At 38.1% G+C, this 27,617-nt stretch overlaps 1 protein-coding gene across 1 annotated transcript; it reads right to left on the reverse strand.

Annotated features, from left to right (window-relative positions):
- Window positions 1–1,712: 1,712 nt before the first annotated feature.
- Window positions 1,713–26,494, reverse strand: LOC140237409 (AAC-rich mRNA clone AAC4 protein-like). The gene is made up of 4 exons (XM_072317366.1): window positions 26,415–26,494; window positions 25,085–25,290; window positions 16,980–17,156; window positions 1,713–1,957 (listed from the first exon to the last, which is right to left on the reverse strand). The coding sequence occupies exons 1-4, from the start codon at window positions 26,492–26,494 to the stop codon at window positions 1,713–1,715; spliced, it is 708 nt and encodes a 235-aa protein (XP_072173467.1).
- Window positions 26,495–27,617: the final 1,123 nt, after the last annotated feature.

Below are 27,617 nucleotides of genomic sequence, written 5' to 3' on the forward strand. Positions count from 1 at the left end.
ATGCACCATCAACTTGCTAATTTGAATATTCATAGAGACTGCTCAAGAATTGTTTTCTGAAAAATTTTGAAATCTTAACATTTCATAACTTCCTTATTTTTTTTCTTCAATTTTGGTCGTTTTTGCACCGTTCTGCAGGGATTTTTTTCTGTTTCCTATGGAATTGATAAAATTCCGGAGTGAATTTCTTCTTTGAAAGAAGATCTTATTGTATTCTCATGACAGCACACTACAGGAGGCTTTAATTCGTGATGGTCATAATGATAATGCTCATGTGTATAGTTACATTGTCAACAACACTAATAAAAGCGGTGAAACTCAGTGCAGTCAAGGGTAATGAGGTTGAGTGATTTTTTTTTTCAATTTAATTCAGTTTATTTCATTTTTTGATAAAACATATATGTTTCACTTCCTTTGATAACAGAGAATAAGGTAAACAGAACATTGTGAAATGAAAAGACTGTACAATACTTATTGAGGACCTTATAGTAATTATACATTGTAGTAAAAAAGAAGCAGAAGTGGTCGAAGTGAAGTACATAGGGCATAACCTTGCTTGAAGTGCTAAAAATGGAGGGACCCACTAAAAAGACAGAGGTTGTATAATGTGGGCCCTTCTAAAAAAGAACATCGATGGAACGATAAAATGAAGCATCGTAAATACAAAGAGAGAGAGAGAGAGAGAGAGAGAGAGAGAAGAGGATGAAGTCTGGAAGCCCACTGAAAATTAGATTAAAAGATAAATACACTTACATAATACAAACGCTAACAAACATGAAACAAGACTAGACAAGAAAATAACTATTGAAGGAAAGACTGTACGGGACAAAACGAAATGGACGAGACTAACAAAAAGAAGACAAAATAGCAAACAAAAACGCACAAAGGAGACAGCAATCTTCTGCAGAAGCATGTCAAGAGAAACAGTTGATAGTTGTGGAGAAAAAAAAAAAAGTAATATTGTAACGCCTGAAAAAGAGACAAGGACATAGAGGGACGTATGAACAGGAGTAACATACGGTAATTCAACTCCTAGGCGCTTTGAGCAATACCTAGATAACAACAAACATCCCCCCCCCCAAAAAAAAAAAAAATAAAATAAAATAAAAAATAAAAAAAAATAAAAAAAAAAATACAGTAAATTCTTCTAGGCGGACACTGTGCTGCAGGTAGCCGGCTCCCAGCGTACCCAGTAACGTTCCAAATTGTGAACTAATTGAATCATCCTTCAATTTCAATATCAGTCCAGTCAAAACACAAAATCCCCCCAAAATAAAATAAAATAAAATAAAAGCAACCAAATAAGAAACGGTTATGTCAAAATATTGTGCCAATATTTGAAATTTTCAGTACAGACACTACACTCAAGCCCTTGCAATAAGTAACCAGTAACATGACAACGTGAAGTTTCAAAATTTGAAAGAATGAGTATGACTCTGGTTGTGTTGGCACATGCTTCACCTCTAGCTAGGTTGATCAATAAAGTGTTTTATGTTTGTTAGCTTGTTTGTCTGTCTGTTAAGTACATTGCTGCTTTTGGTGTAGTCATTTCTGTCTAATAGGCTGCAGTGCTTTGCTTTTAATTGCTCGCTGTTTTTGCTGTTATTTCCTTTCAATTAAAAAATTCATAATCACGTCTCTGTACGTGTTTCAGGACACAGGATCCTAGGATCGGTACTCTCATTAAAAGTGTTTCTCTGCACTCCAGTTTCCTAACTTCTAAACTCCACGTGACACTCGCCTCTCAGTTTCTTTCTCAGAAGGTCTTTTGCATCCTCTTTCTCCCCCTTGTTCTTCATCGCCCTGGGAACGGACAAACCCAGACTGACGCCGAACGTGACGCAGGTGTAATCTACGATGGATCCACCGCGGGGAAAATACTCAATCTCCATCTCCGTCTGCAGGAGTTTCGCTCCGAGGGAACACTTGACGGCCTTGAGATGGCAAAAGAACGTATCTACATGTGACTAAGTCAATTTTCATGAATTTTCGACATACGTTGTTTTGCCATCTCAAAGTCGTGGAAGAGGGGGAGGGGAATCATTTCTAAACACATCCTAAAAATAATGTATATTATACGTACAAACACACAGGTACAAGGCGACACGAGGTTGACCAAGGAGAGTGATATTCTAGAGGATTTCCTTGCATGCATTTAGACATGGCGAAAACTCTCATTAACATTAGTTCCACAACTACTTTACACATCGGTCTTTGAGAATGTGTCACTAGATTGCAGCATAAGAATGACAAAACTGACGAAAGAGTTATAGGTTAAGCAGCATATTATGAGGCTGACGTTAGTACCTTTAATAATGTATGAACGAGTGAATAAATGACCGAACAGACGTCAATGAACGAATAAAGTGAGTGTATTTCCAGGGTAAAAGAGCAATGTTACTACCTTTCACTCGTCTATCGTTTAATGATTCGATTCAAATTCAATTCAAATGTCAAAGTCATAGTGATAGTCACTGAAGAGAACATGGATTTCATCCATTGAATTGTCGTTTACAAAAAAAAATGAGACCGCAAATTAAATTATTATGGGAAACTTCGTACACGTGCAGGAACCCAAACGATTTTTTTTTTTATCTTGTCACTGCAACAATTCAGCAGAGATAAGCATTACAACCACTACAATGCATTACAATGCAGCTACATTGCAAGTCTTCCTGTTCAGTCACGTATAGTTTTTAAGATACTGTTACTGACTTATCAGTGCAGGTATTCAATGGCACCAGAATATCTCAGTAAGTTTTTGGTAAGGTACGCTCCCTCTCATAATTTAAGATCAACTCAAAAATATCTTCTCCAATGTCCTGCTATCACAACAAAGTTTTATGGTGAGCGATCTTTTGCTCATGCTGCTCCCATACTGTGGAACGCTGTTCCGTGTTATAATTATAAAAGAAGCTCCCACAGTGTTAAAGTTTAAAACTGCTCTCAAGACATTTCTGTTCAAAAAGTATTATGAATGAGTTTGGTTTTGCATTTATGGTACATACATTGTACACTACATTTCCTCTTTCTACTTTCTGGACACCATGGTAGTGATATGCGCTATACAAGCACTGTGTTATATACACAACCGCTGCATGTGAAGGCAAAGTGCGTACTCCTCATTCATACATTACTAATCATACTAATCTTATTCCATGCACACAGGGCCAAATACCAGCCATAAGAAAGGCATTGAGCCAACTTACTGATATAGTACTTTAGGAATTATATATATGTATATATATATATATATATATATATATATATATATATATATATATATATATATATATATATATATATATAATTATATATATGTATATATATATATATATATATATATATATATATATATATACATAATTATATATAAATATATATTTATATACATATATATTACATCATCACATTATAATTATGATATTCTAATGACTAAAAAATTATGACTAAAAATATTTCAAAGCGCTTTAATTATTACAAAAAACAACAAAAGAAACAGTCATACAAATTGACCCATATACACATTTGAAATGTCCTATTATTGATGACGGCACATAATTACAGGTAACATGGTAACAGAAACACAGCACGACATGTATCTTTATCGGTGGAATAAACAAAACAATAAACAGTGATAAAACGGAAATTACTAAACATTGTTACCTCATAACCCTCCGACTCGATCGAACTCCTTCCAGCGTTAGGCAATTTCATAATTTTTCCAGACGTCTTTGACAAAGCGATATCTTGGAATGGTATAAAAGAGTTAAACTGGCATGTGACCATTCCACAGAATGATACTTTTCACCTTGAAAACCGACTCAAGTCGAACGGCAAAACCTTCGCCGACTGGATCGGATTAGGACTCTTTATAGCTCTTGCCGCAAGAGGGCGGTGTGTGCTAAATGTGTGAGCAGCTGTGCTTACCCTCGATGAACAGCGGCACTCAATCGTAGCATTTGACAAAAAGATAAAAACAGCAACAACTGAATTCAGGGGGCGTGGCTTTTCCAACTGCACAACGGCGTAAGTACTGAGGAGTGGGGGGGATGGTCACCATCACCACGATTACAAGCCCATAACCGGACCGGCGCAGCCTTTGGGGGGGGGGGGGGGGGGGAAGCTTGGTGTCCCCCCCCCCCACACACACACACACACGCACACACTTTACAGGAATCGGATGTCCCACTCTTTTGCATGAAATATAAAGTGGGAGGAAAGCGGCAGCAAAAATATGAAGACTTTTTATTCTTGTTGCTTTTTTTTTTTTTGCTTGTCAGATGACTTTTGGCGGAAAATCAGACCTTAAGAGTATGAAAACATTGTTTGTTTGTTTTTTTTTTGAAATACCAGTGAGAGGGAGCGGAACGACCGAACTGGGGGAGGGTATGTGGGGGGGGGGGGGGTATCCCTCTCCCACACGTGGAAGATTTTGCATTTTAGACCTGAAATTCAGCGATCTGGTGCACACTTTTGGTGAAAATTTTGTTTTCTTTTCTTAAAAAAACAATAAGAAAATGAAATATTAATTGACACAATATATTATTGAATGACTAAATCGAGGTATTTCAGCTCTTGCTCCACCTATGCGACAACACTGTGAAGGCCTACTAAATAATGGGGCCTATCACCGGCGTAGACAGGATTTGATCTTAGGAGGAGCGGTTATGTGAGGGAGCGAAGCAAGCGGGGGGGGGGGGAGGGTATGGTAGGGGAATTTCCCCCTCCCACGGTGAAATCTTTTTGCATTGAAAATTTTGACATTTTACAGTCCCAAAACTGTCGTTTGTAACTATATTCTTCGCTTTGGAAATTAAGGGGGCGGGGGCGCACCGGGCGAAAACTGCTGGCAATTACTGGCAGCACCATCAGGAGAATGGCATAGCGATTAAATGCGAGCGAGCGAAGCGAGCGAGCTTGAAAATTTTAATATTTTACAGTCCCCAAACTGCCGTTTGTAGCTATATTTTTCGCTTTGGAAATTAAGGGGGGGGGCGCACCGGGTGAAAACTGATGGCAATTACTGGCAGCAACATCAGGAAAATGGAATAATGATTAAATGCGAGCGAGCGAAGCGAGCGAGCTTAAAAATGTTGACATTTTATAGTCCCAAAACTGCCGATTGAAGCTATATTTTTCGCTTTGGAAACTAAGGGGGCGCACCGGGCGAAAACTGCTGGCAATTACTGGCAGCAACATCAGGAGAATGGAATAACGATTAATGCGAGCGAGCGAAAGAGAGCGAGCTAGAAAATTTTGACATTATTACAGTCCCCAAACTGCCGTTTGTAGCTATATTTTTCGCTTTGGAAATTAAAAAAAACTGCTGGCAATTACTGGCAGCAACATCAGGAGAATGGAATAATGATTAAATGCGAGCGAGCGAAAGAGAGCGAGCTAGAAAATTTTGACATTTTACAGTCCCAAAACTGCCGTTTGTAGCTATATTTTTCGCTTTGGAAATTACGGGGGGCGCACCGGGCGAAAACTGCTGGCAATTACTGGCAGCAACATCAGGAGAATGGAATAATGATTAAATGCGAGCGAGCGAAAGAGAGCGAGCTAGAAAATTTTGACATTTTACAGTCCCAAAACTGCCGTTTGTAGCTATATTTTTCGCTTTGGAAATTACGGGGGGTGCACCGGGCGAAAACTGCTGGCAATTACTGGCAGCAACATCAGGAGAATGGAATAATGATTAAATGCGAGCGAGCGAAGAGAGCGAGCTAGAAAATTTTGACATTTTACAGTCCCAAAACTGCCGTTTGTAGCTATATTTTTCGCTTTGGAAATTACGGAGGGCGCACCGGGCGAAAACTGCTGGCAATTACTGGCAGCAACATCAGGAAAATGGAATAATGATTAAATGTGAGCGAGCGAAGAGAGCGAGCTTGAAAATTTTGACATTTTACAGTCCCAAAACTGCCGTTTGTAGCTATAGTTTTCGCTTTGGAAATTAAGGGGGCGCATCGGGCGAAAACTGCTGGCAATTACTGGCAGCAACATCAGGAGAATGGAATAATGATTAAATGCGAGCGAGCGAAGCGAGCGAGTTTGAAAAATTTGACATTATTACAGTCCCAAAACTGCCGTTTGTAGCTATAGTTTTCGCTTTGGAAATTAAGGGGGCGCATCGGGCGAAAACTGCTGGCAATTACTGGCAGCAACATCAGGAGAATGGAATAATGATTAAATGCGAGCGAACGAAGCGAGCGAGTTTGAAAATTTTGACATTATTACAGTCCCCAAACTGCCGTTTGTAGCTATATTTTTCGCTTTGGAAATTAAGGGGGGCGCACCGGGCTAAAACTGCTGGCAATTACTGGCAGCAACATCAGGAGAATGGAATAATGATTAAATGCGAGCGAGCGAAAGAGAGCGAGCTAGAAAATTTTGACATTTTACAGTCCCAAAACTGCCGTTTGTAGCTATATTTTTCGCTTTGGAAATTACGGGGGGCGCACCGGGCGAAAACTGCTGGCAATTACTGGCAGCAACATCAGGAGAATGGAATAATGATTAAATGCGAGCGAGCGAAAGAGAGTGAGCTTGAAAATTTTGACATCATTTTTACAATCTCCAAACTGCCGTTTGTAGCTATATTTTTCGCTGTGGAAATTAAGGGGGCGCATCGGGCGAAAACTGCTGGCAATTACTGGCAGCAACCTCAGGAAAATGGAATAATGATTAAATGCGAGCGAGCGAAGCGAGCGAGCTAGAAAATTTTGACATTTTAAAGTCCCAAAACTGCCGTTTGTAGATAAATTTTTCGCTTTGGAAATTAAGGGGGGCGCACTTGATGGGCGCAACTGCTGTCAGTCACTATCAGCAACATCAGGAGAATGGCATAGCGGTTAAATGCGAGCGAGCTTGAAAATTTTGACATTTTACACTCCAAAAACTGCCGTTTGTATATAGCTATATTTTTCGCTTTTATTCGTCCCACTTTATCGGGGAACCATCCCCCCCCCCCCCTCATCGACGCCTCTGCATATGAGGGTGCTTTTGTTAAGTGAAAGATCTGCTGCACACTCTTTGATAAATTAGGGAAATATACGTCAATGTCAAAATTGTACAAAATTTATCGAAAGGGATCCTGTATAGCGGAGATTTTGCATGTTTATGATTGCAATACAACGATTTGGTGCAGAGTTCTGGCGATTTTTCGACAATTTTCCATTCAGAAAGTTCGAGAGTTGTCCTCATCTCGGGAATTGCTTGGGGGATAAAGTATTTGTCTGCCTAAAACAAATGCCCCTTTGCCCCCCCCCCCCATAGATTCGACGCCCCTGATCTTCCCTGGGTATGCCCATAGATGATAATGTATCCGGACTGAGTCATTAGTCACTGTCGTTTCTCAGGAATGATTCAGGAAATGGAGGGGGTTCAATTATGGCGATATAGTTTTTTTTATTGTTTGTTTGTTTGTTTTCGTACATATTTTGCAGATGGTCCCCAGTTACTCGCGTCATAGCATGTTTAGGCCTACATGTAGGCCTATATTGTATTGACGTTGTCAACGTCTGAGCCATACCTTACAGTGTATGTCAATGTTACTTTCTTCGCGAGCGAGCGAAGCGATCGAGCGCTTAAGAAAATTATGTACAGGTGTATACATTTTCCTACAAGATAGAATACTGTTCAGCTCTGTTACATGTTTGAAGGCCGGCGTACAAACGTCATGCAATATGCCAAAATTGATACAATCACATTTCTGCTTCCTCCATTTTTCCCCCTCAAAATTCAGGGGGGGGGGGATGATTGTACAGGCCATCCCCCCCTCCTCCATTTCAGGGGGGATATATCCCCCCCATCCCCCCCCCCCCCCCGGGATTTACGCCCATGCAACTGCAGTCGTCAGAACACTCCTGACTGGCCTATGATAAAATAATTCGCGAAGTGTTTTTTGCATTGGGGATTCCCCGAGAATGGACTTCAAATGCATTACGTATTATTGGAGTAGAATAATCATGTCTTAATCTAGGATATTTTGAAGTATGCTTGTGCAGTAAATTTGTAAAGTAGTTAATTGATTCAATATTGTGCTGAAGTTTACATGAAATTATACTCTACTCTTGTTTCGTTAAATTGTGTGTCTGTTTTGTTCACTTCCTTACAACAACGTAGGCCTACTGTAACATATATTTTTATTTTATGAGATGCATAAATGATTTTCTAATCAATCATTTAATTATCATTTTTCCTCTCTCTTCCTTCTTTAAAACACAACAACAACATAATTAATACAAACACACACACCTTATACAATGAATAAGTAAAAAGCCCGGGATACATCCTCCGTACACCAAATTAACTTGGAGGTCTTCATTCATTTCCCCTCCCTTTTCTCTATTCTCTGTGAAAAGCTAACTGTGAAAGTCCATCTTATGACATGCCTGTCGATTTATTGATATTCAGTGTTTCATGGAACTTTCACAATCTAGATAAGACTATAAAATTACATTACTTTTACTTTTACGAGCCACAAATGTGTGTGTGTGTGTGTGTGTGTATGTGTGTGGAGGGGGGGGGGGGTGGGTGGGTAGAGTCACATTAACTTGCTTAGAGTCTGGACAATTTTTATTTTTCAAAATGATGCCGTGATTATGTTGTTATTTGCACATTTTCTATAGTCCGCCTGATTTTTTTACATTAGTTCATTTGTATCATCTATCTGATGTCCATTACTGTTCCCATGTCAGTGAATGGCGTCTTGCAATGTGTATTGCTCGCCATGTGCTGCTGCTGCTCATCCTTTCTTCCCCTCCACAGTCCTCCTTTCTTTCTTCTTTCCATCCTTCCTTCTTTCCTTCTGTCTCTCCCATTACCCTTCCCAATGTCTTTTGTCGTTTGTCTTGCCTTTGTGTCCCCGAGTGGCTGTGTGTCTATGAACATGATGTGTCAGTATGTGTGTTTGTGTGTACCCGTTTCTTCACTTTTTGTAAGTTCAGTTTATTTAGTGGCCTTAAATCTCTGTGTACAAGGTTGTCTTTTACATGGGTATCTCTTTCAATGATGTTGAACAATGGCTTCAGATAAATATGTATGTTTGTACATTTTTTATTACATTCTTTTTCAATTTGTAATTGTATCGGCAAAATGTGACAGTGGAAATGAAATCTAATTTTAATTGAAAATTGAACAGAATTATGATAGTGAGGGTTTTTTCAATTTTTAAAGCAGTGTGCTTGTGCGAAATCAATTAAGAACACAAAAGCACACTAGCCATTGTTGCTTGATAGAAATTAAAATGTGACGCTTAGATAACAACAACAACAACAACAACAACAACAACAACAACAATCAATCAATCAATCAATCAATCAATCAATCAATCAATCAATCAATCAATTGATCTACATTTCACTTGACATACACGCTACATTGACAATCAAAGCACCCTTGTAAGCTACCACCAGCCACGCACCAACACACACAACAGGCTGTTCTTTCCCCGTACATCACCATTATAAAGCTTCCCTCTTCTCTGCACAGCCAGCCACACCGGCCACCAAATCAGCACCAACGTCTACCAAACGCGTAATTGATTGCACACATTTTACCATAATCATAATGTTCATTTATTTCCTCTGGTCATTACTTCTTGAATATATTGCTATTTTACAGTCCTCTATTATGAGTACTATATTTTGTAATTGTCAAATATGTTTTAAAAACGTAATATCGACATCACATTCCTTACAATTCTATTTCGTGTCATTTAATTCCACTTATGCGTTTCCTTTAATATCATTTCATTTCAGTTATTCATTTTCATTTCAACAAGGGATATGAGTGTACAAACCATATGCCGTATGTATATTCTATTTCTATATATTATCTCCTAGCTTATCATTCCATTTTATGTTCCTCTCAATTTTACAGTCTTCTACATAGGAGTACTATATATATGTTTTCAAAACGTTATATTAACATCAGGTTCATTGCAATAAATATATATTTAAAGGAGACCTCCGGATGATTTTCAAATTTTTACATTTGAACATATATAAATTAGTTATACTGGGTACAGAGTTTGAGGATTTATAATGATTGGGATGAAAAATAAGAATGTTTTCGAAGTTTATAACAAATTGCAATGAACAAGGATGATGACATGGCAGCCTCACCATAAGAATGCATGAGATGTGGCTCAAGGAAGCAGCACAAAAAAAGAAGGAATGCATAGATTACACACAGGTGAGCTTGCAAGCATGCGGTATTGTAATGGAATGACACTGCTACATTTCTGAGATAATATGTGAGGCTCCTATGTCATCATCTTTGTTCAGTGTAATTTGTTTAAGGTTTTTGAAAGTACTGTTTCTCTGCTCAAGAACCACAATAAATTCTACAAATCTATACATGAAGCTGTTGATTTATGTACTACATGATGTGAAATTATGAAAATCGTCCGGAATGCCCCTTTAATTTCATTCCATTTCATTTCAGTCTTAATACATGTTAACGTTCCATACATACCTCTATCCCTTACACTGCCGTCTATGTTTATTTCTGTGTCACTTCCATCGGTTTATACTACAGACCTAAATGCTGAGGTAGACAGTTATGTCGAAAACTTCCACTAGACCCCAGGCATGGCATCCTACTACATGCTTCGTCATCAGTCCATTGTCATACTTGTATACTTGTATACTAAAGCCCAGTTAAAGATGTGGATTGAGTGAAAGCAGGAATACTGATAGAACACATCAGTGAAAGTTTGAGGAATTTCGGACTGGATTAATCATTGCTGGAGAAGAAGACTTCTACAGTTCATGATATTATTTTTGGACAACAATATAGGGAGAGAAAATATAGGGAGAATTGTACAAAATTTCATTTGGCATGAAAAGATCAAAGTTTATAGACTTGTTACTAACAATGGGTATTCCCCCTGTCTTCTGAAAGAGGAAAGTCAAGTGCTCTTTTATTATGCTAGAAAAGTTAAGTACGTTGTATATAAATGCATATAAAGAAAGATACATTCATGTATGGTAACATGCTTCATTATAGGTGTTGACTTTATTCACCTATACGTATAATGCACGTCTATCAAGCTCAGTTTTCCACAAGAATAGTGACAAGTCACATCGGGGAAGATATTTTCTTTGGTCCTTCGAAAAATCAAGCGTATTAAAAGCTTTGATATTACAATATTTACCCGATACATACTACTGAAAGACTGTTATGAACATTCATGTTTGCGAGATAGTGAAATCAATATAAAAATATATACTATAAATAGACTATCGAAATTGATCCTGCATGCTATACACAGAGAGACTGCAAATAAGTTAGTCAGTGTTGTCTCTTTTGACATGGAGGAAAAGAATGGATTCCTGAACACAGACCTCCATTAAAAATCTACTCTTACATAACACTATAGTAGAGCATAAAGCGTAAAAAAGTCACTTAACTATCAGGCATTTCAGAACATATTGAAAGAAAAACACAATAGAGATTGCACAGCCCTTAAACATGCAAATACACGTACAGTTGTATACCAAAAAAAAAAAAAAAATGAGAATGTTGTTTATTTACATTGAAACTATATCGTGAGGTACACTTGTAAGATACTATAATAAAGTAAACATACTCGTGTGCATAATGTGAATTCTATTTTTCAGCGCAGCTTCTTGTTTTGGGGTGGTTGTTCTTTTTTTTTTTTTTCTCCCGAGTGTCTTTTGCGCCGAACAAGGCAACGCCAAGCAGGGTACAAGTGTCAAGCTGCAATTACATTGAAATATTGATATACTGATATTTACACAACAGCAATGTACACAGTACTCTGAAGTCGGATTCATCTATACATTGTGTCATAATTATGATATATTTACTTTCCCGAAACTGCTTGAGGCCTCACGCTCCTAATTCAACTCGCGCATTGCCTGAAGGAAAGGCAGTAATGAGGTAATGTTATTTTTTACCAAAAAAATCATTAAAAATCAGTCAAGTAGAAAATTGCCACCTTTGGTAGTGTTTGACATTGCTTGAGGACAGGAGCTTTTGCAGGCTATGAAGAAGTTGAATGAATCAGGGTTTTTGTATTTTTAATGAATTTTTATTGGTATATGAGGTAATTTGCTATTTTTATCGTTTTTGAGAGTGACTGTTATGACTAGTCTCGTATGGAGGATCTTAACTTTTTTTTTAGAGGTTGAAAACATCCCAAAATATGTTGTTTGCTTGAAAGCACAGAAAATTTTCCTTCATCTGCTATAATTTTAAAAAATTCTATGATTCGATTGATTTTTTATGATTTATGGAATATGCTGCATTTAACACAGGTTTCTATGGGAGCCCGGAAAAGGAGCGTGAGGCCTATAGTGCTGTGATTTCATTGCCAATAGAGGGCGTTAGCTCACATCATAGTAAAAAGATCATGACGCAGCTAGTAACCGGGGGGCCAAAAGCTAAAAACAGAGGTCGAGTTGCACTCTCTCTACAAACTAAGTAGACCATGCTTATTTTCAAGTTTTTATTGTAACACACAACATTCCACTGGTCTACCTCAAAAAATTTGTTGCGAAAACCTCCAAATCCAAGATGGCGTCCAAGATGGCCGCCATATTTACTGAATTTGTTATTTGAAAGATAGAATTTGATTGAAACTTCAGACTTCAACAAATTTGATGTCATATGAAAGAAAATAAAATTTTCTACAAGTTGATACCATTTTTGTGGGTTATTGTGATAATTGGATTGAGATTTTAAGGAAAAAAACACTCATTTTTTGATATTTTTCTGAAAAAAAGGAAAATCATGAAAATGCTTGATTCAGCGTAAATCACAGAAAAACTGGAGGATTATCTTGAAACGTTTCAAGAATTTTGTTTGACATATAATTAATATTTGAAGAAAATTAGGGGTCAGTACCATTTTTGGTTCAGGAGTTATAATGTCTCAAACTTGAAAACTCACTATGTAAAAATGGCCACTTTAGTTGTGACAAGACCTTGTTGGTCGTAAAAGAAGTCTGCGCGCGCCAAGACTACTACACGCACCACTGGCACTGGCGCTTGTAGCAGTGCCAGTGGTGCGTGTAGTAGTCTTGGCAAACGCAGACTTTTTCTTTGACAAACAAGTGTTTGTGCCTGCAAACTAACTTTTCATGCCAAGTGGTAGCTCAGGTGACGCTGATTGCTATTATTTCAACGTAGATTGTTCTGAAGCAGACGAGATGAAGCAAAAAATATCTTTCAAATAGAGGTAGAAGCTTGAAACACTAACCTTGCTACAGAAAGTTTAAAACAAAATTTGGATCAATCACTCAAAAATTCAAAATTGCAGGCCATCAAAGCTGACATAGTGTATTGCGCCAAAGTAAATGTATCATTTCGATTTTGATACAATTTTGTCTGTTTTGCTGTCTATTTATATGGTTTTTATATATTCTGAATATTTTAATGGTATTTCAAACCATCTTAGGTTTTTATGGAGACATTTTTCAGAATGCACCATGAATATTTCTCTAAAAAGTAAAAAAAAAAAATAAAATTAAAAATGTTTATGAAAACCATGCAGAAATTAACATCTTTCCCATAATAAAATCAATATTTGGAGAAAATTAGGGGTCATTTTTGTATTTAGTTCAGGAGTTATAATGTCTAAAACTTGAAATCGAACCACCGAACCACCGTTAGTGTCGAGCTCTGCCTTAGGGATCACTCGTCACTCTTCGAGTGATCCCCGAGGTCACTCTAAAATGAATGAAAATGAACATTTTCACTCTCGAGTGATCCTGATATTTATATTATGGGAAAGCATCTACCAATGGCATAAGTTCAGATCAATTGTGACACTATAACCCACATGAAATCAGCTTAAAAACAATGTAAGAAAAATCTGATAACATTAAATACAGTTTCAGCATGCTTATTTGTAAATGTGAATATACAGCACGAATAATCAATTTGGACAATTTTATTTGAACAATATACTGAAAAAAGTAATTTCGCACAACACATTTAAGAGCAAAGTTGAGAAATTGCTGCCATGTCGGATTTTTTTTTTTTTTTTGGGGGGGGGGGGTTCGGATCAGAAGGGCTTTCAAGGACATCTGCGCATCAGACATTATTACACATATTATACCATCATCATTCACGTTTCTACAACAGCAGAGTAACATACAAGTAAAAAAGCATATCTTTGATACAGAAGCATTTCTTTTTTATCAAAGATTGGGCCTTACCCAAACACTGGAATGAGCTCCACCCCTCCCCCCCCCAAAAAAAAAAAAGACCCTCAATATGGTTTACACTAGTACAATAATTGTTCGGATGTATAGAAACATGTAATAGACGGCAATATAAGAAGATTAAAAAACATTTCAAATTATAAGTTATAAGTTGAGATTTAACTTTCACGCAACACACTAAAGGTATTGTTTACCACTGGGAGAGATATCACATTTGATTTATATGTGCAGGTTAGTTGTATCACAAAACATTTTACCATGTAAAAAAATTATAATAAATCCTAAAACATACGGAGATAACACCATTTCTTTTCAAGAAACCATAACCATGATAACTGTTAACAATTTAGTACATAAAAAGACATTCTTATCAGATCTAGTTAGTATATCTAACAATATTTAGCATTAATTATACTGATTTAAGTTTGTACATTAGTTGTTCTATCCCTAACTCACAGTTTAGAACTAGTTTGAGGAATTAACTAAAGTTGGGTTTTTGTTTTACGTGCACTAATGGTAAATAATGCCTTGAACGACAACCTCGATTAATTACCGCCATCTTGAATTTTGTGTGGATACTATTTTTATCGCTAAATATTACACATTGGCAAAATTTGTGCCAAATTCCAAGCTCCTATCTCTTTTTGGAAAATACCTTCTGTTCAATCTTATCTGCCTCAGAACAATCTACTATGATGAAATGCTACAGTAATAGCCACCAGCGTCACCTACCACTTGGCATGAAAAGTTAGTTTGCAGGTACTTGCAAGTCACTAGACCATAACAATATTACATGTGACCATGTAAACACATTGTATGCAAAATTTATAATGCATAAATATGATTTTTTCAAGTTTTAGATGTTAACTTGTCAACAGTGTATGATATTGCCTATAATTCCAGAAATATGAATTATGTCTCAATCTCAGTAAATCTCAATCTCAATCGCAGGTTTCAATACAATTCTTCAGTTCTTCTTTGACAAATATTAAATCATGCATTTTTACATTTCTTCCTTTTTTTCAAAACAATATAAAAATATGTATTCCCCCCCCCCAAAAAAAAAGAGAAGCAAACAACACCCCCCCCCCCAATTTATCACAATACACAGCTAAAGTGGTATCAACTTTTAGGAAGTTTTGCTCTCCTTCATATGACATCAAATTTGTTGCAATCCAATGTCTCTATCAAATTTTATGTTTGAAATGTTAAATTCAATAAAAATGGCGGCCCTATTGGACCGCATCTGTACTTTGGAGGTTTTTGCAACAAATCTACTGAGGTGTACTTACGGAACATTGCTTAGTATACTTAATATTATGTATGGTCTTGTTTATAGAGAGAGTGGAACTCGAAAAGTAAGCACGATCTTGGATTTGACCCTCCGTGACGTCTTTGGGAACAGATGCGTGCAAATATATATTATGTAAAATTGGATTTCAAGTTTTAGACATTATAACTCCTGAACCAAATACAAAACTGACCCCTAATTTTCTCCAAATATTGATTATATTATGGGAAAGATGTTAATTTCTGCATGGTTTTCATAAACATTTTTAATTTTATTTTTTTTCTTACTTTTTAGAGAAATATTCATGGTGCATTCTGAAAAATGTCTCTTTAAAAACCTAAGATGGTTTGAAATACCATTAAAATGTTCAGAATATATAAAAACCATATAAATAGACAGCAAAACAGACAAAATTGTATCAAAATCGAAATGATACATTTACTTTGGCGCAATACACTATGTCAGCTTTGATGGCCTGCAATTTTTAATTTTTTGAGTGATTGATCCAAATTTTGTTTTAAACTTTCTGTCGCAAGGTTAGTGTTTCAAGCTTCTACCTCTATTTGAAAGATATTTTTTGCTTCATCTCGTCTGCTTCAGAACAATGTGCGTTGAAATAATAGCAATCAGCGTCACCTGAGCTACCACTTGGCATGAAAACTTAGTTTGCAGGCACAAACACTTGTTTGTCAAAGAAAAAGTCTGCGTTTGCCAAGACTACTACACGCACCACTGGCACTGCTACAAGCGCCAGTGCCAGTGGTGCGTGTAGTAGTCTTGGCGCGCGCAGACTTCTTTTACGACCAACAAGGTCTTGTCACAACTAAAGTGGCCATTTTTACATAGTGAGTTTTCAATTTTGAGACATTATAACTCCTGAACCAAAAATGGTACTGACCCCTAATTTGCTCCAAATATCAATTATATGTCAAACAAACTTCTTGAAACGTTTCAAGATAATCCTCCAGTTTTTCTGTGATTTATGCTGAATCAAACATTTTCATGATTTTCCTTTTTTCAGAAAAATATCAAAAAATGAGTGTTTTTTCCTTAAAATCTCAATCCAATTATCACAATAACCCACAAAAATGGTATCAACTTGTAGAAAATTTTATTTTCTTTCATATGACATCAAATTTGTTGAAGTCTGAAGTTTCAATCAAATTCTATCTTTCAAATAACAAATTCAGTAAATATGGCGGCCATCTTGGACGCCATCTTGGATTTGGAGGCTTTCGCAACAAATTTTTTGAGGTAGACCAGTGGAATGTTGTTTTTTACAATAAAAACTTGAAAATAAGCATGGTCTACTTAGTTTGTAGAGAGAGTGCAACTCACTCGTTAAGTAAGCGACTTTTTGGGGTTTGGCCCTCCGGTTATAGGGCTTTAGACTGACTTTCTTTTTCTGTTGGCCCATTAAAATCGAAGGTTGTTATTTTCCTTTTTTCTTTCTTTTTTGTGATTTGAACATCGAGTGATGTTCACCGTTGACGACGGTCACCATGATGACAACTTCCGATGTAAGGTGGGATGAAGATTCATCCTCACGGAGCTTTTTGTACTCTCTAGTGAGCTTCTCGGCAACATCTGGCGAGGTGGCCCAGATATGCAGAATCTTTTTGGACCACGTGTCCTTTGCATTCTGCGTTGCACAGTCTATTCCTGTTTGTAAGATGAAAGCACAAACATGGAAACGTTACAAAGGATATCCACCTCAAAATAAATAAACTCTAAAAGAAAGAGCAAAAAAAAAATCCAAACAGAACGTCAAAAAAAAAGACAAAAATCAAATAAGAAATAAGGAAGATAAGACATTTTGAACCTTCATATTTCATCTGAAAACATTTTTGACAAGTCACTATATTACGTTGATGATGCTATGCCCTGACAAGCTTCCACGAACGTTATAATATTATGTGAAATTCGGAAAACGTTATCTTTAGCTAATACAGGTAATCTTGAGCATATTACCATACCAAAATACATAACATTTTTTTTTCTTTGACGGTTTTAATACAAGTTTTGCATTTATACAGCTGAAACATGATATTTCTGTAATTTTCGGATATGGTATGAATAAAAAATTGTGAGAGCATGCATCATCAACTTGCTAATTTGAATATTCATAGAGACTGCTCAAGAAGTGTTTTCTGAAGAAAAAAAAATCTTATAGTTTTTACAACATCCTTAATTTTTCTCCACGATTTGGGTCATTTTTGCACTGTTCTGCAGGGAACTTTTTTTTTCTCTATACTATGGGATTGAGATAATTTTGGAGTGGATTTCTTCTTTAAGAGAAGATCCTATTGTATTAACATGATAGCAAACTGCAGGACGCTTTAATTCGTGATGGTCATAATGATATGTTTATGTGTATACATTGTCAACAATATTAATAAAAGCGGTAAAAAGGGTATTACATTATTTGAGGTTAAGTGATTTCTAGGCGGACAGTCAGTCCGCAGTGCGTGCGATAATGAGGCATGAACGACAATTTTATTCAGAATCACGTTTGTGCAGTTGATGCCCTTGAGACTGATGAGATTTCGCGATACTTTGCGAGAGTTTTTGCAGAGGTCGCAAAAACAGCTTTCATAGCTTTCGCAATGCATTGTTTGACCCAGGATGGTTGGGTAAGTTATAGAACTGATTATGCTCGTTAATTTGATACCTAATTTCCCTATTTTTGATCTCAGTATAGTAGTCCATTTTAGCATCAAAGTAAATGATTATTTTGCCAGTGTTTGGGAAGCTTTTAGATCACAGTTTGATGTTTTGCTAGTTCCTGACTGGTATTGAAAATAGAGTTCGGTAATTTCTGTATAGATTACACACTCATGAAACTTGAGCGAGTATGATCAATCAAAAAAAACGAAGAGGGGCAAATTTTCCTGTTGAAAACAGGGCAAATTATGTTTTCTTACCGGAAGTGGGGTAGTGAATGAACACGCGTGAGAGCGATGTGACGTCGTAAAGTGAGACTACACTGTCTTGTCACAAGTCTTGTGCGAGTCGCGAGTGTATGTCAATATTTCGAAGGTATGCATTGTCGTGCAATAATGTTTTGTCTAGAGATTATATTACATCTTGCACCTGCGCATGTGTGTGTATGTCGTCCTTCAGTTAATGTTCCATGTGATTCTTGTTTCCCCTTTTTTGGAAAAGTGAATCATATTCAATATACTGGCTAAAAAAAAAAAAACATTTCCCACTTAGTTCAAAAACTATTTATATAACATTAATATGAGCAATAGCTGAATATTGTAAATTTTATTGGAGGTAATTTGAAAATGAAAGCATGATTCAGTTTTGTTAAATTCAACATTGATTTTTCAGTTGGGTTTCAGATTTTGCTCTATTTTCAACCCTACGTACTAAACTTTAACTTTGCACAGGGGTTATTGGTGTGTATAGGAGTGTGTTGTTGATACCCAGACAATGGTCGTGGACAATGACCAGGATTGGAATGCTTCATGAGGAATTCCACTATCGCAGCTAGTCTTTATTCATTCTGAAATTAGTCCATGGGCCAAGACCCGAAAAATGAGTTGTTGGTACCATCTGAGGTGGCACAACCTTTTTGGTGTCAGTTTGTTTGTCGGGCATAGATATGCTTATCAAGCTATGATAGCATTTCCAAATGAGTAGCTTAGTCATAATAAATGAATTTTTAACCAATTTGGTCTCGTTTTTATATCCCTATACTTCTGAATCGAAACTAAACCGCTATACAAAGAAGAGCACTGCCTTCTGAGGTGTTCTGTTGTAAACGCGGTGCGCTTAGTTTTTATTCAAGGCAGCGAAGGGAATATCCAAAGGGTTATGATGTCCACAGCTGTCACGCGGTGCGCTTAGTCTTTATCTAGACCAATGTACCGTTATCATATCTAAAGTTCCTCATAAAAGGGATTTATAACGATTATCTATACCATTTTTATACTACCCTATCAACAAATATATCAGTTTTAAACAAAAATCACTCTGTTCATTTACAATATCATTCATTATAATGTATCGAAGTGTACCGGTACATTGTTTTGCATTATCTTATATTGTTGGAGGGAAATAAAGCGACATTGGCGTGGTATCAGCGTTTTCACCGTAGCGTTTTCGCGGAAAAATGATAAATAATTGAAAGATACGGTAAAATTCACGAGGAATTGCTTTTGTTGTTGTTGTTGTTTTTAGATAAAAGGATATACACTGTATCATACGCCTCGGATATTCCCTTCGCCTTCTAGAATAAAGACTAAGCGCTGTGGACATCATAACCTTTGGATATTCCCTTCGCCTTCTAGAATAAAGACTAAGCGCTGTGGACATCATAACCTTTGGATATTCCCTTCGCTGCCTTGAATAAAGACTAAGCGCACCGCGTTTACAATAGAACACCTGTGAACATACCATAGAGCTGCATTTTACAGCTCTATGGAACATACAGAAGACAGTGCTCTTATTTGTATAGCGGTTAGTTTCGATTCAGAAGTATAGGGATATAACAACGAGAACAAACTGGTTAAAAATTCATTTACTATGACTAAGCTACTCATTTGGAAATGCTATCATAGCTTGATAAGCATATCTATGCCCGACAAACAAAACGACACCAAAAAGGTTTTGCCACCTGAGATGGTACCAATATCTGGCCTGGCCCATGGACTAAATGTGGTGTGTGCAAGCACAATTCATGGAAACAAGTGCTTACTTCTTTCATGTGCATGCATTTCACCCTGTGTCAAGAATTCAGACTAGCAGTGCTCAGAGCAATCCGTATGAATAATCGATAAAGCATTTTAGTCAAGGCGTTAAATCCTGTAAGGGGCTTAATATTTCGTTCAACCCACCCCGCAGAAAAGGTTTGACCACACAGAGTGGTAGATGGGACCTCCATGAATACCCCCAGGTAGTATGTGATTCCAAATTGTGGTATCAATAAAATTTTACAGGCCACTTTTCATAATTTGTTGGAACAAACGTAAAAAAGTCTGCGTACGCTAAGACTACTACACGCACCACTGGCACTATTTTTACTTGCAGGAAGCTCTATGGGACGCACAGTGCCAGTGGTGCGTGTAGTAGTCTTGACGCAGACTTTTTTCGACCAAAAAAAGGTTTGTGCCTGCAAACTAACGGAGCTGTCACACCTGTGCGGGTAAGTTACGCCGGCTTGTAAGTTGTAACGAATAGGGATTTTCCAGCACGCAGGAGAATTTTCTGCGGGTGGACAAGGATGTTGGCGAGTTCCGTACTTGCGTCTTACCTGCTAAACGCTTGCTACTTACCTGTTACTTGAGTGTATTCGGTGTGAGCTGCGTGAAAGCTTCGAAACCGACCCGTTTTTCAGTTACGAGCGACATACGGGGACTGCGAAGTACCTGCGTGGGAGTCGCCTGCGAGGTCTACCACGGGGGTGTTCTGTGTGTACCTCTGCGAGCAAACCCCCGCGACTCACCCGGAAGTTTTGAGCATGCTCAAGTCCTTGTTAAACCGTGCCTGGGGAAGCCTTGCGGGTTGACTTGCGGTTAAAAAAAAAAAAAAAAAAAAAAAAAAAAAAAAAAAAAAAAAGCTACCCGGAGCTCCCCGCAGTTGGCCCGCACCTGGCAGTACGTATCTGTTATCTAGCCTGTAGTTGCCCGGAGGTGCGGACGCTAATCCGATACATTTACCCGCAGCCAAGTTTTGAGCATGACCAAAACATTATCCGAGTGAGTCGTGGAGATTGCCTGCAGAGGTCCACGCAGAACACCAGTAGGAGGCCCGTTACGGTAGCTGCCGCAAGTCGCTTGAAGTACGCAAGTTGCTCGTGGATCTATGCAAATCGAATTCCTTTAGAAGGATTCCTTCACCAAGTTGTCTGCCCTCATTCGCAATCCATGCGCCTCACACGCAGGTCACATGGAATGCACTTAAGACTAACGTACGTGAAACTCGCCCAAAGCCTTGTCCGCCCGCAAAAATTGTCCTGCGTGCAGAAAAATCCCCATACTAACAAGCCCTCGTAAGCTTGCCCGCAGAGGTGTGACAGGGCCTAAACTTGACTGCGGGTACTGCTAGGACTTGCGTGCGCAACTCCAGGTAACTATGGGCGAGATTCATACTAGGTGCTGTCATGTGCGGGTTCTGCGGGGACCTTTCCTCTGCTCTTTTCCAAGGTTGTTTCGAGTAACCATCGCTCTGTAAATACCCAAATGAGCTAACATTAGAATATCATTGGCTTTGCTCTCTGTATTCACACATATTTTCTTTGTGTCCATACATTGCTAAAATCTACATATGCGTGTACTTTGAAGTCAAACTTGTGTTGAAAGTATACGACGGATGCAACTTTTTCATATATTTTATTATTCGAAAATGATATCTTCCTTTCAATGGCCGTTTTCTCAAAATGTGTTGCCTTTCATTACAAATTTTGCTGTAACTTGAGAATGCTTTAATATTTTCTTCCCATATGCGGTACACTGTTCTTACTGTATGCCGAAGGACATGCATATTGAGCTTTTTGAAATTATGGGCTTTGGTTTTTATGTTATTAACAGCTGAATCCTGATTGGATAATACTGGTTGCCATGGCAACAGGAGAAATCTTTTTTGTTTTTACAATTATCAATAAAAATTTTTGCTTTTTTTTTCATTGCATCTATATTAAAAAAATGAACCAAAATACCAAAGTTTGCAGCAGTAGGTATTTGGGTGGTTACCAATCACCTGTAGGCATCTGGTTACCATGGTAACCATGCACAATATTATTCCTTACAATGCATCCAATTGTATTGCTGACATCTCTAGCAACATGTACATATATGGTTTATGGAGTTTTTATGAATTCTTCATGAAATAAATGCGAAAAACAGTGATTATTTTGTCATTTTATAGCGACAGGCGTCACCGGCCCTAGTCTAGTTTCTAGCCGTTTTTATTTCGTCTTTATTTATTAGTTGCAGCTTGTGTATGTGCAGAAGCCCTAAGCCAAGTGAGGGCGCATACCCAGTGATTGCGACTCCCGAAAAAAAAGAAAAAGAAAAAACGGTTCGGACGTCGCAATCACTGGGTATGTGCCCTCACTCAGATTGCTGCAACTCGGAGAATTATGGAAAAGTGTGTTTCATTTGACCCCGCCGCCCGCACGAAAGCCGTATAACACGTAAAAAATCGCTCAAAGTACCCCTCTATACGCAAAGAAACTCGTGTACAGAAAAAATGCGATGGTGTGTCAAAAACCCTCGCCCTGCAAATTAAAGTTTAGACTTTAAGCTTTTTGATGAATATATTCTCAAAATGATTGAGAATCGGGAAATTAGGGCCATTTTTGATTAAAGTTACACTTCAAATCTCAAAAAACTGCCCAAGCCTATGGCGATTCAGCAGAAATCACCGTCTTTCAGCTGACATTGCGCAATGTAAACACGCCTCAAAAGCTGGTTCTTTGTTCTATCGATTACCCTCGCACGCCAAAATATTGTTTAATGAGCAAGCTTTCAAATGGTATAAAACTTGTTTTGATTGGTGTATAGGAACTTGGGGCCATTTTGCCGTCAAATCAAAGAAAGTTTCTCATTTCTGACTAAAACCTGGCTAATCTCTGCACGTACGTGGCCGATCCTTTGTGTAGCAATTCCATAGACTTACGGATGAACGCACACGAGTGCGTGAATGTGCGACGAGTCCGATGTCTACACGGTGCTTCGGAGTTGGCTTTGCCGTCGATTTATCCTAGATTTATGGAATTTTATCTGACTTTTTAGCTGGAAATTGCGTTGATGGTGAGTCAGAAGATTTCTGACTCCATTGATTCACTTTGGAAGTTGTGACATCGATTTTTTTTGCCTAAATTTTCATGTAATTGAGCTTCGTGAAATTGTCTCTCAGCGTACTTGCTTGTCATGTTTGTACACGACATGCATATGGACTCTGCCATTGTTACAAAGGGATTTTTGTGTCACGTTCATCTGCGGACAAGCAGCAGCTCGTGCTGGGTTGACTCGCTCTGGCCTGATGATGATGATGTGTATTTTGGAATATACATGTAATAATAAGCTCAAAGCAGGGAGGTGGAAAATCTCAAAGAACTAGTAACACGTACAGTATATGCATGTATGCACGAGATCGCGGATCAGCACATGTACAACGCGACGGATTTTACAAATTACGTGTCCCTCCGTTCGCACTGATTACCCCCATTTGACTATTTGTACTAACCCAGGCTCTCTGCACCATGCACGCCTGGGTGCATTCACGAACTAGGCTGTCGGCGAGTGGCACACAGATCGCACTGCCTCACCAAATGAAACAAATGTGGCTAAAGTTTTCCATGGCAAAGACGAAATAAAAACGTCTAGGAACTATACCCGACCCCAGCTTGGCATGAAAAGTTACGAGTAAAAAGAGTCCAGAAGCTAGACTACATGCAGTCAAACCTTTTCTGCGGGATGGGTTGAACCATGGACCTAGGTCCATGGTTGAACGAAGTCATTTTTTCTGGGTCCCTGCGCCTTGACTATACGCAATGCGACACATCGCGTTTTGCGACAGATTTCGACCAATCACAGACCCGGAATTCCGGTGCGAACGCGAGGGATTTTTTTTTTTTTTTTTTTTCAACTCGACGCTAGACATTTCTCTGAATTTTGCTAGTTCCTGACTGGTATTGAAATAGAAATGAGAAAATGTGCCCTTAATGTGATACAATATAATTTAGCGGACATAGTCTTCACCATTTAAGGGGCACGGAAGATTTCGGGTTAGTTTTGGGCGTCAAACGTGAGGGAATATTTTTGAATACAATATCGAACTTCGAGAGAGATTTTGATATTCTACATTCTTCTTTTCCGTTTTATTTTTATCATGAGCATATTTCTTGATGTTTTATCTTTCAGTCGATGCTAGAAGTGTCGAAAACTGACAAGAAATACTCGTTCTCTACACGGATTTATTCATGACCATGTATCTGCTCATTACATGAGTATGCAAGCACCGCTCAACCGTGCATATACGACTTGAATAAATATGTGCGATTTCGCTCGCGCTGCTGACTGACTGCGGACACTGTGCTGCAGTTAGCCGAGTCCTAGTATAACGTTTCAGTTGTGATCTTATAAATCATTCATTTAATTCAAATATCAGTCCAGTCAAAACACAAAATCCTCCCCAAAAATTAAAAGCAACCAAACAAACAAAGAACGGATGTTGAAGTTTTTTTTTTGTGTGTGTGAAATGTTAAGTACAGACACTCGCGCCCTCGCAATAAGTAACTAGTAACATGACAATGTGCAGTTTCAAAATTTGAAAGAATGAGTATGACTATGGTTGCATTGGCACATGCTTCTCTTCTAGCTAGGTTGGTCAATAAGGTGTTTCTTGTTTGTTAGTTTGTTTATCTGTCTGTCTGGGCTGCAGTGCTATGCTTTAAATTGCTTGCTCTTTTTGTTGTTATTTTTTCAATTAAAAAATTAATCATCACGTCCCTGCACGCACATTAATATAATGAGTTCAATATCGGCATGCAGCACGCACGTTCCTACGATCGGTATTCTCATTACAAAGTGTTTCATTGCTCCTCAATTCCTTGACCCCAAACTCCACGTGACACTCACCTCTCAGTTTCTTTCTCAGAAGATCTTCTGCATCCTCTTTCTCAAACTCCCCCTTGTACTTCATCGCCCTGGTAACTGACACGCCCAGACTGACACCGAACATTTCACACGTGTAGTCTACGATGGAGCCGCCACGAGGAAAGTACTCTATTTCCATCTCTGTCTTCAGGAGTTTAGCTCCGAAGCAGCGGTGAAAGAGTTCCAGACTAAATAAGGGGGCAAAAGAATACGTTACTGTTAATACGATAATATCATAAAACTACTGTATACGTGCAAACACATAATATGTGTAAGGCTACACGAAGTTGACACCGTATACCGAGGGTGATGTTCTGTGGTTACAAAGTTAACCAGATGGTGCCCTCTCCAGGTTCTGAGTGCGTACACATGACATAACGACATAAAACCTTTATCATCAACAATTCCACAACTTTAACTGTACACATCTGTCTTCTCTTATAATCGTGAGTCGCCCGATTGCAGCATGAGTATGACAAAAACGAAAGAACTCCCCCCCCCAAAAAAAAACCCAACAACAACACAACAACAACAAACAAACAAACAAACAAAAACAAAAAACTAATCATCAGAAGAGCATAGAACCCAGAAAGGGGCTTGCTAAAACACATGAGCCTGATATAAGTACCGTGTGAATAGATAAAATGAACGAATGAATTCATGACTGAGCAACAGGGTAAGTGTATTTCCAGGGGAAAACAACCCAAACAACAACAACAGCAACAACAAAAATAATTACTTTTACTTTTCATTTATCTATTAGTGATAATAATCAACAACGAGAATGTCGATTTCGTCCATTGTCTTTCACGAAGAATGAGGTTATTATGGGAAACTTCTTATACGTGCAGGAATCCATACGTATATCATCTTACATCCCCTGTCACTGCAAGAATTCAGCAGAGACGAGCATTACAACCACTGCATGTGAAGGAAACCAGCGCGCTCTGCTTCCTCCCTCTCTCCCCTCTCCCTTGCTAATTCATTAATAATCTATAGTCTACAAAGGCCTACTCGTACCAGCAAGAGAGGGAATGAGTCAACATAATGGTAAAGAATCAGAAGTGGCGCAAGCTAAACATGTACAGTGTAATGATAATACATTATATAATATAAGAATATACTAGTTATGACCAAAATGTTTTAAGCACTTTGCAGTTAACAACAGAAACAAACACATAAACTAATACATTCATAGATTTGAAGTGTCCTACTGTTGATTTGTGGACATAGTGACACAAATATAGCACAATATGCATATCTAATGATGGAATGAGCAAACCGTATATAATGGAAATTATTGACCACTTACCTCATGACTTCTGATTCTACGGAATCACCCCCAGCATTGGGACACTCTTTCATTCTCATCGCCATCTCCGACAAATTCATATCTTGGAATTGACGGAAATAATCTAAAACATGGCACTGGAACATTCCATGCTCAGTCCTCGCCTGGATGCATCTCTTCAACTCGAACACTGGCTGAAGTCGAGTGGCAAAGTTTACTCCGAGGTAAATGATACACGACTTTTGCGTCTGACCGAATGCCTCGAGTTTACGTAGTTCAGCATCTGAACTCTTTTTGTTCGTAGCCGTATGATGAGGGCGGTATGTACGATACATTCAACCCGCGAAAACCGCACGACCGAAATAAGAAAAAATGGGTATATATATATCTATGGGTATATTCATAATACAAACAACAGCCGGTCTGTCCGTGAAGACGTGTTCTCTTAATGCGTAATTTTGATGTGAGGGTTTTCGTTATAAGGCGATCTCCAACATTTTTGTTTTCAACGCGAAAAAAAAAAATACAATGATTCTGCTCTCGGTTTGAGAGAATCGCCGGCAGGTTCAGTTTCTCCTTCCTTTAATTCTCATATCTCATAACACAGTATTTCTTTTTTTTTTTTAAATAAACAGTATAGGAGGGGGGACAGATATCATATCCTTTTTCATTCATGTTCCTCATCCCTTTTGTCTATTCGCTATAGTATTCCGACAATAATACTCGTCCTTGGTGCTTAGTGGAAGAGCAGTGAGGCGAGCATACTATTATTTTTTTCTCAGCGTGGGGGTCCTTCCAGACGAATGTGTGCGTTCGCAACATGTCGATGGGTAAAAATCATCATTCTTTCATTGGGAGCCACGCGCGACGGATGTCGGGAAGCTGCGGCACTCTGATCTGCCCAATGTATTAATGGATGCGATAGTACAGTGTATAAAACTAGACAGAAAATCCGAGGCGCTTTGTACGTGGCATTTGTATGTCACACTTCTCTACACAAGCATAATAATTATGGAGTGTACATAGTCGCTCCATGGTGAATGAGTGAGAAACCCTGATCGGAAATACGTACTTTTCTTTTCGCGAAATTTGAGTTGAAGTTCACATAATAAAATGTAAGTACAATATGTTTGGGAAATACATTTGTAAAATGATTCATTTATTCAATCACGTGTATCGCAAAAAAAGTGCTTGCTTGATATCGTTTGCTTACTATTGTTAGTA

This window comes from Diadema setosum, chromosome 1 (genome assembly GCF_964275005.1).
Source record: "Diadema setosum chromosome 1, eeDiaSeto1, whole genome shotgun sequence".
NCBI classification, from domain to species: Eukaryota; Metazoa; Echinodermata; class Echinoidea; order Diadematoida; family Diadematidae; genus Diadema; species Diadema setosum.